This window comes from Hyaena hyaena, unplaced genomic scaffold (genome assembly GCF_003009895.1).
Source record: "Hyaena hyaena isolate Hyena2069 unplaced genomic scaffold, ASM300989v1 scaffold_446, whole genome shotgun sequence".
NCBI lineage: Eukaryota > Metazoa > Chordata > Mammalia > Carnivora > Hyaenidae > Hyaena > Hyaena hyaena.
This window is the reverse complement of record NW_024081081.1, coordinates 1,119,328-1,132,168: the sequence shown is the minus strand read 5'-3', so window position 1 is coordinate 1,132,168 and position 12,841 is coordinate 1,119,328. Positions and strand designations below refer to the sequence as shown.

The 12,841-nt window shown below is 42.0% G+C and overlaps 1 protein-coding gene across 1 annotated transcript in view; it reads left to right on the top strand.

Moving 5' to 3' along the window:
• Positions 1-12,841, top strand: part of ZMAT4 (zinc finger matrin-type 4) — a 338,356-nt gene that overhangs the window by 122,488 nt on the left and 203,027 nt on the right. The window contains exon 3 of the mRNA XM_039253399.1: positions 7,032-7,121. Coding sequence (XP_039109330.1) covers positions 7,032-7,121 — 90 coding nt within the window. The remainder of the gene's footprint in view (positions 1-7,031; positions 7,122-12,841) is intronic.

Here is a 12,841-nt window from a genome sequence, read left to right as displayed (position 1 = left end):
TGGTGGAAAAAATATATTTTTTAGTTTAAAAGTTATAAGGTAGAATTTGGATGAACTTTTTATAAAAGTCTTTTAGCTATTTGCTTTTCTGTAATTCCTATTTTTATCTTTTGCCTCTTTTAATCTATTTTTCTTATAAATGTGTTAGAGTACTCCATCTTAGGTACTAAACCATTTTATTTTACATATTGCAAATATTTTTCCTATTTTATGGCTTGCTTCTTACATGTATTTCAGATTGAAACACCTAATTTTTACACTTTATCAGTCATTCTTTTGCTTTGTTGTTCAGAAAACTTTCCAATTACAAAGTTATATATACTTATTTGTATTTCTAATTTTCTTTTTGTTCCAAATTATTGGTTCCGTTTTGGGACTTTTTTTTTTTTAAATGTTTTTTATTTATTTCTAGGAGAGAGAGGGAGAGACAGCGTGAGCAGGGGAGGGTCAGAGAGAGAGGGAGTCACAGACTGAAACAGGCTCCAGGCTCCGAGCTGGCAGTCAGCAGAGAGCCCGACGCGGGGCTCGAACCCACGAACCGCGAGGTCATGACCTAAGCGAAAGTCGGACGCTCAACCGACTAAGCCACCCAGGCGCCCTCGTTTTGGGACTTTTTATTCTATTTGTCTGTCTGTTCTGATCTCTCCGATATAAGATCTCCAGTATTACTTCTCTCTACTTCTTTATTCTATCCTTCTGTATTCTAGGAAGGGTCTCTATATTGACTAACACACTGATCTGCAGGGTTGATTCTGCTCCTCTACTGCTGTGAAAAGACCTTCAAAATCAAAGCATGATATTTTTAATGTTCTTTATTAATGCAGGCAGTACATCTTTACTTCAATCAGCTGTGTTATCTCATCTTTTAGCTTTTACCCTCAGTCTGTATTCTCTTGCATTAAACGGCACAAAGACTGTGCATTTAAAATGTACTTCTATTTATTGTGGGAAATATTTTGCAAATACTTGCTTGATGCCTTTCCTTTGGGAGTTTCCCCAAAGTCTTCTTTTCTGTTACAAAATTCATTCCTAGGTGCCACTGATCCTTAGTGAACAGAGGTTACGAGGTCCTGTCACTTGTCCTTAGTGTGTGATGATTGGCCTTTGATTCTTTCGTGTTATACCTGAAAGCTTGCAGGATCTTCTGATCTGATTCCATTTGTAGGACCACTTCATTGGCCTGTGTAGGAGGTCTGGAACCCAGGTCTTTGGGCAGTTCCAGCAGAGGACATGTATTTCTTTTTTCTTTTTTTTTTTTTTTTAAAAACTTTTTTTTTTAATGTTTTATTTATTTCTAGGAGAGAGAGAGTGTGAGCAGGGGAGGGTCAGAGAGAGAGGGAGTCACAGACTGAAACAGGCTCCGAGCTGGCAGTCAGCACAGAGCCCGACGCGGGGCTCGAACCCACGAACTGCGAGATCATGACCTAAGCGAAAGTCGGACACTTAACCGACTAAGCCACCCAGGCGCCCCGAGGACATGTATTTCTTATTTATTTCTTCTGAGATTTTTAATTGGTCCACTCTAGGGACAGGCAGTTTCTGTATCAAGCCTCCTCCCTGTGATAAGAAGGAATGACACATCACTCTGGGAAAGAGTCCTAGTCAGCAGGGGGTATCTCTCACACTTGTGGTTTTCTTTGCACTTAACCTTGACTTGCTAGTGAAGTTGCACTCCAGCTTTTCCAGGGCTCAGCCATGGGGCCCTCTGCCTGGGAATGTTAGGTGGGGTGCTGCCGGGGTACCTTCTCCTCCTTCCTGAGAGGTGCAGCCCCCTCTCACATCAGCCAGTCATTCTTGGGTAGCTGGGGAGTTAGACCCTTAGTATTTTCGTCCTTCCCTTAATGGGCTCTTCTTTACCCTAGAGTGAGTAGAAACAGCTCAAAATTGGTGGTGTGTGAGGATCACTCTTCTGTAATTATCAGTCTGTTCCAGGTTTTCCCTTTTTCTTATAGGAAAAAGGCTTATTTTAGCTGGTTTTTGGAAGAGGTATAATTAGATACCTAAGATGAAATAAAATGGTGAAGACTTAACTAGGGAATCAGGAATGGATCTTAAAGCTTATTTGAAATAACACCTCTCCTGCCAGCCTCACAACTGTGATTTGAGGATAAAATGAAATGGTGAATGTCAAAGGGCTTTGAAGGCTGTTTGGAGCATTACGCAAATACTAAGTTGCTTTGTTATCTTCACATTTTATGAGACCAGAAATCAGTAGCCTTGCTGGAAGCAAATTTGAGTTGTGAATTTTTTTTAAGGGTATGTGATAATGGAAGATGGCTATTTAGGTGAAGCACAAAGCCATTCTATTTCCATGTGGTCCACCCCCTTCTTTCACACAATACATTGGAAATAGAGGTTTGTCTTGTTCTTTATCCCCCCAAAGAGAAGGCTGGCCTGAATTTCTACTTTAGACTATTTCTCTGAGTGCCAAGAGATTGTTTCAGCCAAAGAAACTAATCTGCAGATAGGTCTGCCCCCTGCACAATGCCCAGCATCAGGGGCAAAGGCTTTAATTAAAATGGAAGAGTTGGTAATTTCTGACCTCTCTGGGAAGCTTAAAGTTGATGTGATTTGAATGAAAGTAATGACTTTTGCTTAAAATGCAAATATTAATGTGAGAATCAGGGACTGACTTTTGGTGCAAGTGAAAGAGATTGTAATTTCTTTTTCATGTCTTTTCCCTTAAAGAAATGGCCCTTTTCTTCCCTGAAACTCTGCCGTATGTACATTTAACATGTAGGTCCTTCTGTCTCCTTATATTTCCTTTCAGTTGGCAATTTGTCTTTTTAAACTCTTTTTTTTTAATTTTTTGATGTTTTATTTATTTCTGAGAGGGAGAGATAGACAGCGTGAGCAGGGGAGGGTCAGAGAGAGAGGGAGACACAGAATCTGAAGCAGGCTTCAGGCTCTGAGCTGGCAGTCAGCACAGAGCCCAACGTGGGGCTCGAACCCACAAACCGTGAGATCATGACCTGAGCCGAAGTCAGATGCTTAACCGACTGAGCCACCCAGGTGTCCCTTTAAACTCTTAAAAGCAGTGCATGTATGAGGTATTAATAAATTTGAAAAAAATCATAAGGATTTGTTTTTGTTGTTCATATTTACTTGGATGATGTAAATCTGTTTCAGAAGTAACTTTCCTTCCAAGTTGGTTGTCTGGACTGCGCTTGACCACTGTCCCCATAGTCTCCATACATGAAGTAGAAATGACCACATTGTGAAAAGGACACGTTCTTACCATGACACTTGTCTGTTCCCAAATAAAAGTTTAAAATTTAAAGTAACGTGTATTGCTCTTGGGTTAAGTAGTCTCATCTAATCAGCAAGGATTGCAGTGAAAAAAATAAAGCATTTGAATGTTGATAAGACGTTAACAGGGGTAGCTGGGAATGTGGTCAATTATGCCAGTATATGAATATCTATGAGTATAAAAGCATTCCAAATCAGTGTGTTTTTTGCTAATTACAATCATTGTGAGTAGAAAGTATACTTATTGAGGAATTACAATGGCTTGAGCATTGTGAAGTTATTACTTTTATGGTAAGGGAAAATTGGTTGTGGAAATAAAAAAATGAAAACCGTCTGTACTTTCTCTACCCATGCTCGTTTTTCGTTTTCCTTACCACCTCTTACTGATACACTTACAGATACTTGTATCATCTTAATCACAGTACACAATTTTCAGTTTAGCATTTTCCATTCACCATTCATTATGTAGGAAGCATTTCTTTCAATCTCCAACTGAACATGAGGGCATCCAGTGGCTACTTGAACAAGCCTCGTATCCAACATGTAGCTGCCTCCCCAATTTTTCGTTCCTAGCTTGATAATGCTACAGTGAACGTCTTTGCGCAGATCTAAGTTTAACCTTTTGTGGGAAGATTTTTGTTTGTTTGGTCTGAGAATAAAATGGAAGGAGGGAGCTCACGATGTCAAATTTCAAGCAATTTCTGGTAGGAAAGGGGTTGAGAAGAGCCAAGCGGGAAAAGCACTGTGGGTTCCTCAGTGTGTTCCACCTTGAGGCAGAAGTGAGTATGTCAGGAAGAAAGGAGAGGATTCACTAGCAGAGCTGGGCCCTGAGCTGAGGCAGGGGAATTGTAAGGGGCCTGAGAGCATTTTGATAGCAACCTCTTTATCTTTCCCAACTGACAGCATTCGGAAGTGGCACAGGGTTTGAATCAGTCTAACTGGAAGGGTGACTCCACACTCCTCTCCCTGAGAAGTGGGCTGGCTTTGGAGTTTTTAGTGTCTGTCTGAAGTCAGGGGTGGCTTGTGGGTGGGAAAAGCAGTGGACCCAGGATAGGCGACCCAGGGAAGGCAGTGGGAGGGCAGAGGCGAGAGAGAAGAGCAGGCAATAGAGAAGCAGCTAACTGATGAACTAGGATGTCTCTGCCATCATTCCTGAATGACGCGGGGTTTTCCCAAAGCTCTGATTTCTTTTCACCCACACACAAGGGCAAAGACAGTGCTGGAGGGCAGTCAGTTGTTCTATCAAAATTGGAGGTGGGCAGAACTGAAGGAGAAAAACTGGCCTTTAATGAAGAAAACCGCTAATAAGACTCAAATCCCAACATCTCTCATCACTAATGGCTTTACAGCAGACGTATCATTCACTTCTCTTTTCTTTTTAGCTAATCGGTTCCTACTAGTTTTGTCAAACTGCAGTGAAAGAGCCCAGTGACCTCTGCCTTTGCTGGGAAGAGTCTTTTGGAAAGAAACGTAGTATTTTAGCAAAGAGAAGAGCTCCAACCCCGGAACAGGCCACATTATGAGATTTCCAATTTGGCCCTGATTTTGTTTTCTTAGAATCCAGGGCTTTGAGTAGATTGATGGTGGTGCTTAATGTGATACATTCTTCTATGGGAACAAATGCAACATTGAAAGCCCACTTCAGCCAGCTTTGAGCTCACACTGGTACCGCTTTGTCTTTTCACTAATTACCTGTCTGTTGTGCTTTTCCTCAGCTCAGGCTGTGTGGCCATATTCAGCATCCTGTAGGTTTTTAAATGTTCTTTTTTTCTCTTTTTGACTGTAGCAGTATTCTTAAGTTTACCACTACTCCTTGCCTCCAAAAAACCAACAGAACTGGAAAATATGGACAGGTTTTAGTAATCAACATGTTTATCTGAAAAAAAAAAATGCACCAGTCTGTACTGCATCATTCTCAGGAACGTGCAGAAACTGAACCATGCTGTCGAAATCATCTGGCACAGGTCTACATAGGTCTCTATTTCACTGTCCTACCAATTTCCCAGGCACGCAAGATTCCAGGTAACTCGTGATTAAAACTTAGAATATGACCTGGAAATGGCTACAAATATATTTCAAAATCACACTTCAGTACCTTTACACGTCTGTAATATCATTCTTTTTTTTTTTAATATTTTTATTTATTTCTAGGAGAGAGAGAGAGAGACAGAGCGAGCAGGGGAGGGTCAGAGAGAGAGAGGGAGACACAGACTCCGAAATAGGCTCCAGGTTCTGAGCTGGCAGTCAGCACAGAGCCCGACGCGGGGCTCGAACCCACGAACCGCGAGATCATGACCTAAGTGAAAGTCGGACGCTTAACCGACTAAGCCACCCAGGCGCCCCTGTAATATCATTCTTGTTCCATTAGCCCTTTTAGCCCCATTTAAAGGCCTTGAAAGTATTCAAGGACTGTTTTAGAAGCACGGTTTTCTTACTCAAGGCACAATGAGGGGATGAAAAATGTGGTAAGGAAGGAAAACCAGACAGAGGGATTTATATCATATCCTGTAAACAAGTTGCAATTTGCTGTGCGTTCTCCGAAAATCATTTTGCCTTTGTGGCTAATCCATAAAGGCAAATCATCACGCAGCAGGCTGGCCAGGCCCCAACTGTAAGTAAAGGAGAACCAATGCCTGGAAAAGAAAGAAATCAGCCCTGAGCATAGGAAGGGGGTAGGCGATGGGAATTAGGTAGTGATGGATTCAAGGAGAATTGACATCAGAGCAGTGCAGATTCGGAGTTCAGGATTGGTGCACTCGCTGGTGAGACACGTTAAGCATTACATGGATTGCAGTTTTTCATATGTGCTGCCTCATTTGATTCTCACAGCAGCCCTAATAAATATCATGTTCATTTTGTACACAGAGAAAATAAGACTCATTTTAGCTATAAACAAATTAGACTGACTTGCTCAATATCACACAGCCAGACGGTGGTGGAGCCGCACTTGAGTTCTGAACTCGTGACTGGCAGTGCCCGTCTCACTCTGGCATCCTGCCTCAGGTAGCAACTCGGAAGTTAGAACTGCAGTATTCTTTAAAGGTGTGGGAAGTTCAGGTGGGCTCCCTGTTGAGCAAAGTAGTAGAAGAAAGATGGATCTAAGACGTGGTCAATTTTCCACGCTGGGAGTGGACTGTTCAATACAGACATAATCCCATACTCCTGTTGATCGTCCAGGAGGTGGGGCTTTATTTGTTCAACTCTTCTGCCTGCTTGCATGCAGCTTGGACTCTGATCAGTCCTCAGGCTTGCATAGGATATCTTTTGTTTGCTCATGATATCTGACTCTGAAAAATTTCTTTTGAGAGCTTATTAGGGAGGCTCGATCTAGCATGGGAAAACCAGAGACAAAGGCTTCTCTTGGATACTATGTGTGCCAATTCCTGGGTCGGGGATGGGGGGGTGCAGTTCCCAGCTCCTCGTGGCTAGGAAGTGGGAGTGCGACACAAGACAGGGGATCTAAGTTTTCCATCACAGTTGATCCTTGTATTATTCTCTCTGCTGACCTGTTCTTATTTTGAGGACAATTATATTATGCACTCTACGCTTCAAGATCCCAGTGTTTTAACTTTAACTGTCTTCCTTAACTGCGTTGTCGAATCCTGAAATTATGTTGGCTTTATAACTTTGCGCACGTTACTAAACCTATGTGAAGCTTCACTCCACATCATCCTCAGAAGCGTGTGAAAGTGTTTTTATTGCGCTTATGGTCACTGGCTATGTTTCCAAGGGTTTAAAATGCTTTCTCTTTCATAGTATCTGCTTCTGCTTTTCCTTCGTAGAGTCGAAAACATGCAAGCAAAGTCCGACTGTATTACATGCTTCACCCCAGGGATGGCGGGTGTCCTGCCAAGAGGCTTCGGTCAGAAAACGTGAGTATCTGGCACCGTCTGATATCCTTAGACGATTTGTTCCATTTGCTAAGAACTTTGCAAGTCTAGGAAGTATAGTCATGTCCACCTTAGCAGGAAAGCTAAGTGAGTAGAAATTGTTCTCATTAAATATTACAGAAAATAGTGCACATAAGCAAGTCTTTTTCCTTTTTCCCACCCACACTTGCCAGTATGGTGTTGGAGAACTTTGTGATGATTCCACACCAGGGCAGAGCAGAGAAAGAAGGTACAGAAGGGACCAAGAGCAGCTGGGTAAGGGAAGGCAGGAGCCATCAGAAGGAAGAAAAAAATAAAACACATAAAGATGGCCTAAGGAGAAAACCTGTCAGAAATATCAGATATTTTGCTATTAACATATTTAGTTTTTCCTTTGGTGTCTGCAACTGAATGCCAATTTGTTCATTTATAAAGACTATGCACATCTTGCAAATAAAAATACTGAGGGTTTTTGATCAGTGCCCCTCTCCCTGAGAGAACATTTACTTGGGAAGAGAATGACAATTAGGAAGTTGCTTTGAGGATATAAAGTCAGAGCAAAGGGTTTACCTCAGCTAGGCCAAGGCAGAAATTGGTAAAATAAATATTCCTTCCTCCCAGCAGGCTTACTTTTCCTAATAAGTGGAATATTCATATCCATCCATTGCAGAGGTCCTCTGTGATAAACACTGCAAGATGAAACAGAAATCACTTGTTCTTTGAGCTGTGAGGAGGCTGCAGGCGTAGAATTTATGCCCTATGCTTTTGCTAGTACTTGTGATTCCTTTCTCCTTCTGCTGCCTTATAGATGCCAGTCTTCTTTTCTTATTAAAAATTAATATATGATCATTGAAGACACTTGACAAGAATTGCACTTGTGTGTTCTTCACAAGAGAAAAAGAGAGAACAAGAGAACTGTGGATGACCACAAGTAGTGAGCCTCAGGGCTGGTGTTAACGAATTCCAAGCGCGGCTCTTACATCACACACGAGCTGTGCATAGGCAGGCTAATCGGGAACACTGTGGAGTTGTCTTTACTGCCTTGGTGAAACAGCACTTAGACCTTATTGGAGGCAAAAGATGTCACAAAAACTTTGCAAGCTGCTAAGCAGTGGGATAGAGACAGATTCTGTCAGCTCTTAACCTTACGACCTTGGGCAAATAATTGATCTCTCTCAACCTGTTTCCTCAGTGAGTTTATAATAATCACACTTTCCTCACCAGGCTTCTGTGAGGTGTACTGTTATATGCAAAGTACTGAGGGAAGAGAGATGAATAAGGCCTAGACTTATCATAAAGAAACAGAGTGGAGTGATGGAGATGAACATTGTTTAAAATATTGTAATTATATAGTGTAGGTGTTTATTTAACATTCTGCACAAAATCCCATGGAGACAAAGGTCAAGTTATCCATGTCAAGATGAGTTGCTCTGGGATGGTGTCACTGAGAGCTGGCATTTGAGGTGGGGTCTTTGGGCTGGAATGGAGGGTACCAGTAGGAGGAAGGGAGGGGACACATGCATTCTTGGGTGTATTCCTATCAAAAAACTTGGGTGTATTCCCCAGGCGAGTTGGCCTGAGCCAGCTTTCGTGTAGTCTCAGAACCTTGTAGCTATAGCAGAATCCTGCTTTCATTCTTTCCATTAGTGGAGAGGACAAAATTAGTTTCTTTTCCTGAAATTATCCAGTGATGATGCCTGTGTCCCTTCATTCAGTAGCTACTTCATGTCCTATCATAATAGTCAAAAACAATAGGGTTCATATACATTTGACAATTAGCTCTTGGAACACAGATTATTTTCTATCCGCTCAAGTTCTAATCATGAATGTTGTGCTTATTTATATCTGAGCTCCTAGGGAGGGCTTGACTGGGCAGACAGAAGGGGGACACTGGGTCTTAAACTGCTGTTACGTGAGGACATGGTCTTTGCCATTCTGGTTAGACCCATGATTTACTTCCTCGGGCCTGGTTCTGCCAGTAGCACTGGGGATGGTTTATGGAGAGGAAGATGTTTGGATTTTCAGAGCAGGAACTATTTGCGAAGATTCTTTACCAAAGCCCCCTTTGAGAACTTTTTCCTCTGATGTATCCTGAGTTTTGAAAACTTGAATCTACTAATGATTTACTTTTTTAAAGTTTATTTATTTATTTTGCAAGAATGCACAGGAGAGGCAGAGAGGGCACATGTGTATGTGTGAGTAGGGGAGGGGCAGAGAGAGAAGGAGAGAAAGAATCTCAAGCAGGCTATGTGCTGTCAGTGAAGAACCTGACATGGAGCTTGGACTCACAGACCGTGAGATCATAACCTGAGCTGAAATCAAGAGTCAGACGCTTAACCAACTGAGCCACCCAGGTACTCCTGCCAATGATTTATTTATTAAATCATTTTCTATAGCTTTCTATAATCATAGTATAAGAGCAAATCAGTAAGCAGGAAAAGCAACATAATGACTCTACTTTTTGAAAGAGATTGTCGATGCTTTTATTAGGGTGTGTGTGTGTGTGTGTGTGTGTGTAGATTTCATAGGTAAATACATCATTTGCCTTATGCATTTTGACATACTGGATATAGCATGGAAGCTGCCCTGGTCCCTCACTGGGGCCATGAAACTTAAAATTGGTAATTATTTGGCCAACTTTCTTTTGTACAGATTCATACCTAAGGGCTGAAAGCCTGAGTATGCAAATAGACAATGGCCAGCCATATAAAAATAGAACTTTGATACACCTGAAACTAATATAACATTAAGTTTCAACTATCCTTTAACTAAAAAAATAAATAAACAAAAATAGAACTTTGACCCACAACTTCTAGCAACCATCCTGGGAATCTAACCCATTAATATATAGTAACCAGTCCTGGAAGCCTGTCTAAGTTAAACTTATACGAAGTCAGACCACGATCTCTAGTAACAATCCAGGAAGCCAGACAATAACCCTTATAACAATAGGCTCCAGAGGTTTGGACTTGATTAATACTTGATAGCTCTCCTAATGTTTGTGCCTGCTCCCACTTTGGAACCAGCCAGAGAAAACCAAATAGGCACCCCTAACCAATCATGTAGGATGTCCGCCTCTAGTTCGTCTACCTACAGTTTCCGCACACGAGCAGCCTCCAGTCAGGCTGAGGCCTCATACCTGAGGCTTCCCCTTTATTCTGTTACAAGCTTTACCACTTATCCGCTTGCCTTGGAGTCCAAGGCCAGTGATGGTAGCTGACATCCTTGCCTAGTAAGCTCTGAATAAATAGCACATTTGGTTGGTCTTGTTTATTTCCACAGTGCTACAACATGGAGATAAAAATAACACCTAACATACAGGTTTAGCATAAGGCCCAAATGAGATAACTCATTTATTCAGCATTTTATTTTCAAAGCTCTTTCTCCCTGTGTTATTATTATCGATTCCCTCTCCACAAATACTCTGTGTTCTTAGAAGAATGTAACAATCTGTCCCACCTGCCTCTCCATCCTTGCGCATCCTCCCCACTGCTCTGCTTCCCCAGGCTGTGACAGATTTGTATCCCAGTCTTACCTGACTGGGAACAGTTTCATGGCTGCCCTGACTACCCAACAAATTGAGTGACTTCCGAAACTAGAGAAAACTCGTTGCTGAGTCTCCAAATCCTGAATGCGCCTGAACCTCAGGCCCACAGTAATTCCTAAAACTGATGGGGCTGATGAGTAATGGCAATCATCCCTCCCTCCCGACTCCTTAGCCCTCTGGGAATAGCAGTAACTCCAAATCTACTCCAAATGAACACAAGTGCCTATGATTATTCCCAGGGTCGATTTCCATTTTGACTCCAGGTCATTTGACTTTGTTGTTGCTTTTCAAAAACTTAAAAATTCATTTCTGCCTTCTATCCTGGTATTTCCAGCTTTTGAAATTCCCCCTTCATGGTGCTTTATTCTTTAGAATCCTCATTCAGATCTTCTATGGTTTTTTTCCCCCCTGAAATCTTAGAGCAAGAGAGTTTCCTCCTGAGGCCACAGAGTAAAATTAAATGCAAAATAAATTGTTATAGTTGATTGCCTTTGAGAAATTTTCTGTAATCCTGTGAGCATTAGAGCCAAAAAGGACTGTAGAGAACATCTAGTTCATTGAGAGTCTCAGGTTTTCAAGACACTTTTTAGTATCTTCTCACTTTGCTTTGGAAAAAAAAGTCTACTTAAGAAACAACATTTTAAAGTAAAAGGAGGATTTCATTTTACTTTTAATTTTATTCTGTAAGGATAAGTAATTGCCAACAAAAACCACCAGTCAGTATTAAGTACATAGTGTTTTTACATCGAGTTAATAGAATTCCTCCTAAGTGGAAAAAAACATTTGGTTAGTGTGATCAAGCTCATCACTTTTAAATACTTATATGATTTCCTGTAGGTCTGGAATATTCAGCAAAGCTGGAGAACCTCCAGGATCACTTTCATGGGTCCCTAAAATCCTGGGTTCCAGGTCAGGAGGACTATCTAATCCAACTCGTTTGGTGACAAAGGTGAAAATAAGGTCCACAGAAGTACCATGACTTGCCCAAATTGGTCAGGCCGGAGACTGAGACCCTCCCTGCTTCCCTAAGTTCTATTCCTAGGCTTCTCCCACATATCTTGAAATTCTATCTCATATTTAGACATTGAAGCCATTGCTGGGTCCAGAGCCAGAGAGCACTGCTGTTCTGGGGCAAAGTAATAATAGCTGGTGCTTAGCAGGCACCTCCCACTTACATTCTAAATGCTTTACATATATTAACACATTTGATCATCACTCCTGTATAGGGTGGGAACTATCATTATCCCCACTTTGCAGAAAAGTAAACTGAAATAGAGAAATTAAGTCACTTGACTCTGGTCGCACTGCTGGTAAGTGGCACAGAGCAGAAGAATATTCCTCTAGTGCTGCAAACTAGCTTACCATGCCACTTCCTGAAATAGGTGGTAATCAGCTAGTAAGGGCTAGGGGTACAGAGAGAAAGGACATGGACCCTTCCGCAGCAGAGATCATGGTCTAGTTCAGGAGGGGGTTGGGATGATCCAATGTGTGGTCATGTTTTTTAAGACAGTGTGATGGCTGTGCAGGTGCTCCCATGGATACAGGTGCTCCCACGGATACACGTGCTCCCACAGACATATCCCAGGGCATCATCTAGCACACCAGAGGGGTCCCCAACATCTCCTGGTGGGATGGGATGGGACTGAGTTGCCTGGAGAAAGTGACACTGAACTGACTCTTGAGGGATACATGTGGGTGAGCCCAGTGAATAAGGGGGAGCAAAGCGCTCTTCTGAGTGTGGAGCCAAAATGAGTAATGTCTTCAGGGAAGCAAAATTCAAAGGTATTTCTAGAGCATGAAATGCTGGTGGGAGGCTGTGTTACTTTCCCAGGATGGCTGTAACAAATTACCACAAACCGGGTGGCTAAAAACAACAGAAATTTATTTTCTTACAGTCCTGAAGGCTCCAAGTCTGAATCAAGGTGTAGGCAGGGCTTCCCGCTGGAGGGTCTGATTGAAAATCAGTTCTGTGCTTCTTTCCTCACTGCTGGTGGTTGCTGGCAGCCTTCAGTGTTCCTTGACTTGAGCTGCATCATGCCTGTCCACTTCTTTCTTCACCTGGTCTCTTCCCTTGCATGTATCTTTGTGTGTTTTCTTTTCTACTCATAAGACCAACAGTCGTCAGAATGAAAGCCACTATAATAACTGTAATGAATTAATCTGCAAAGACCCTATT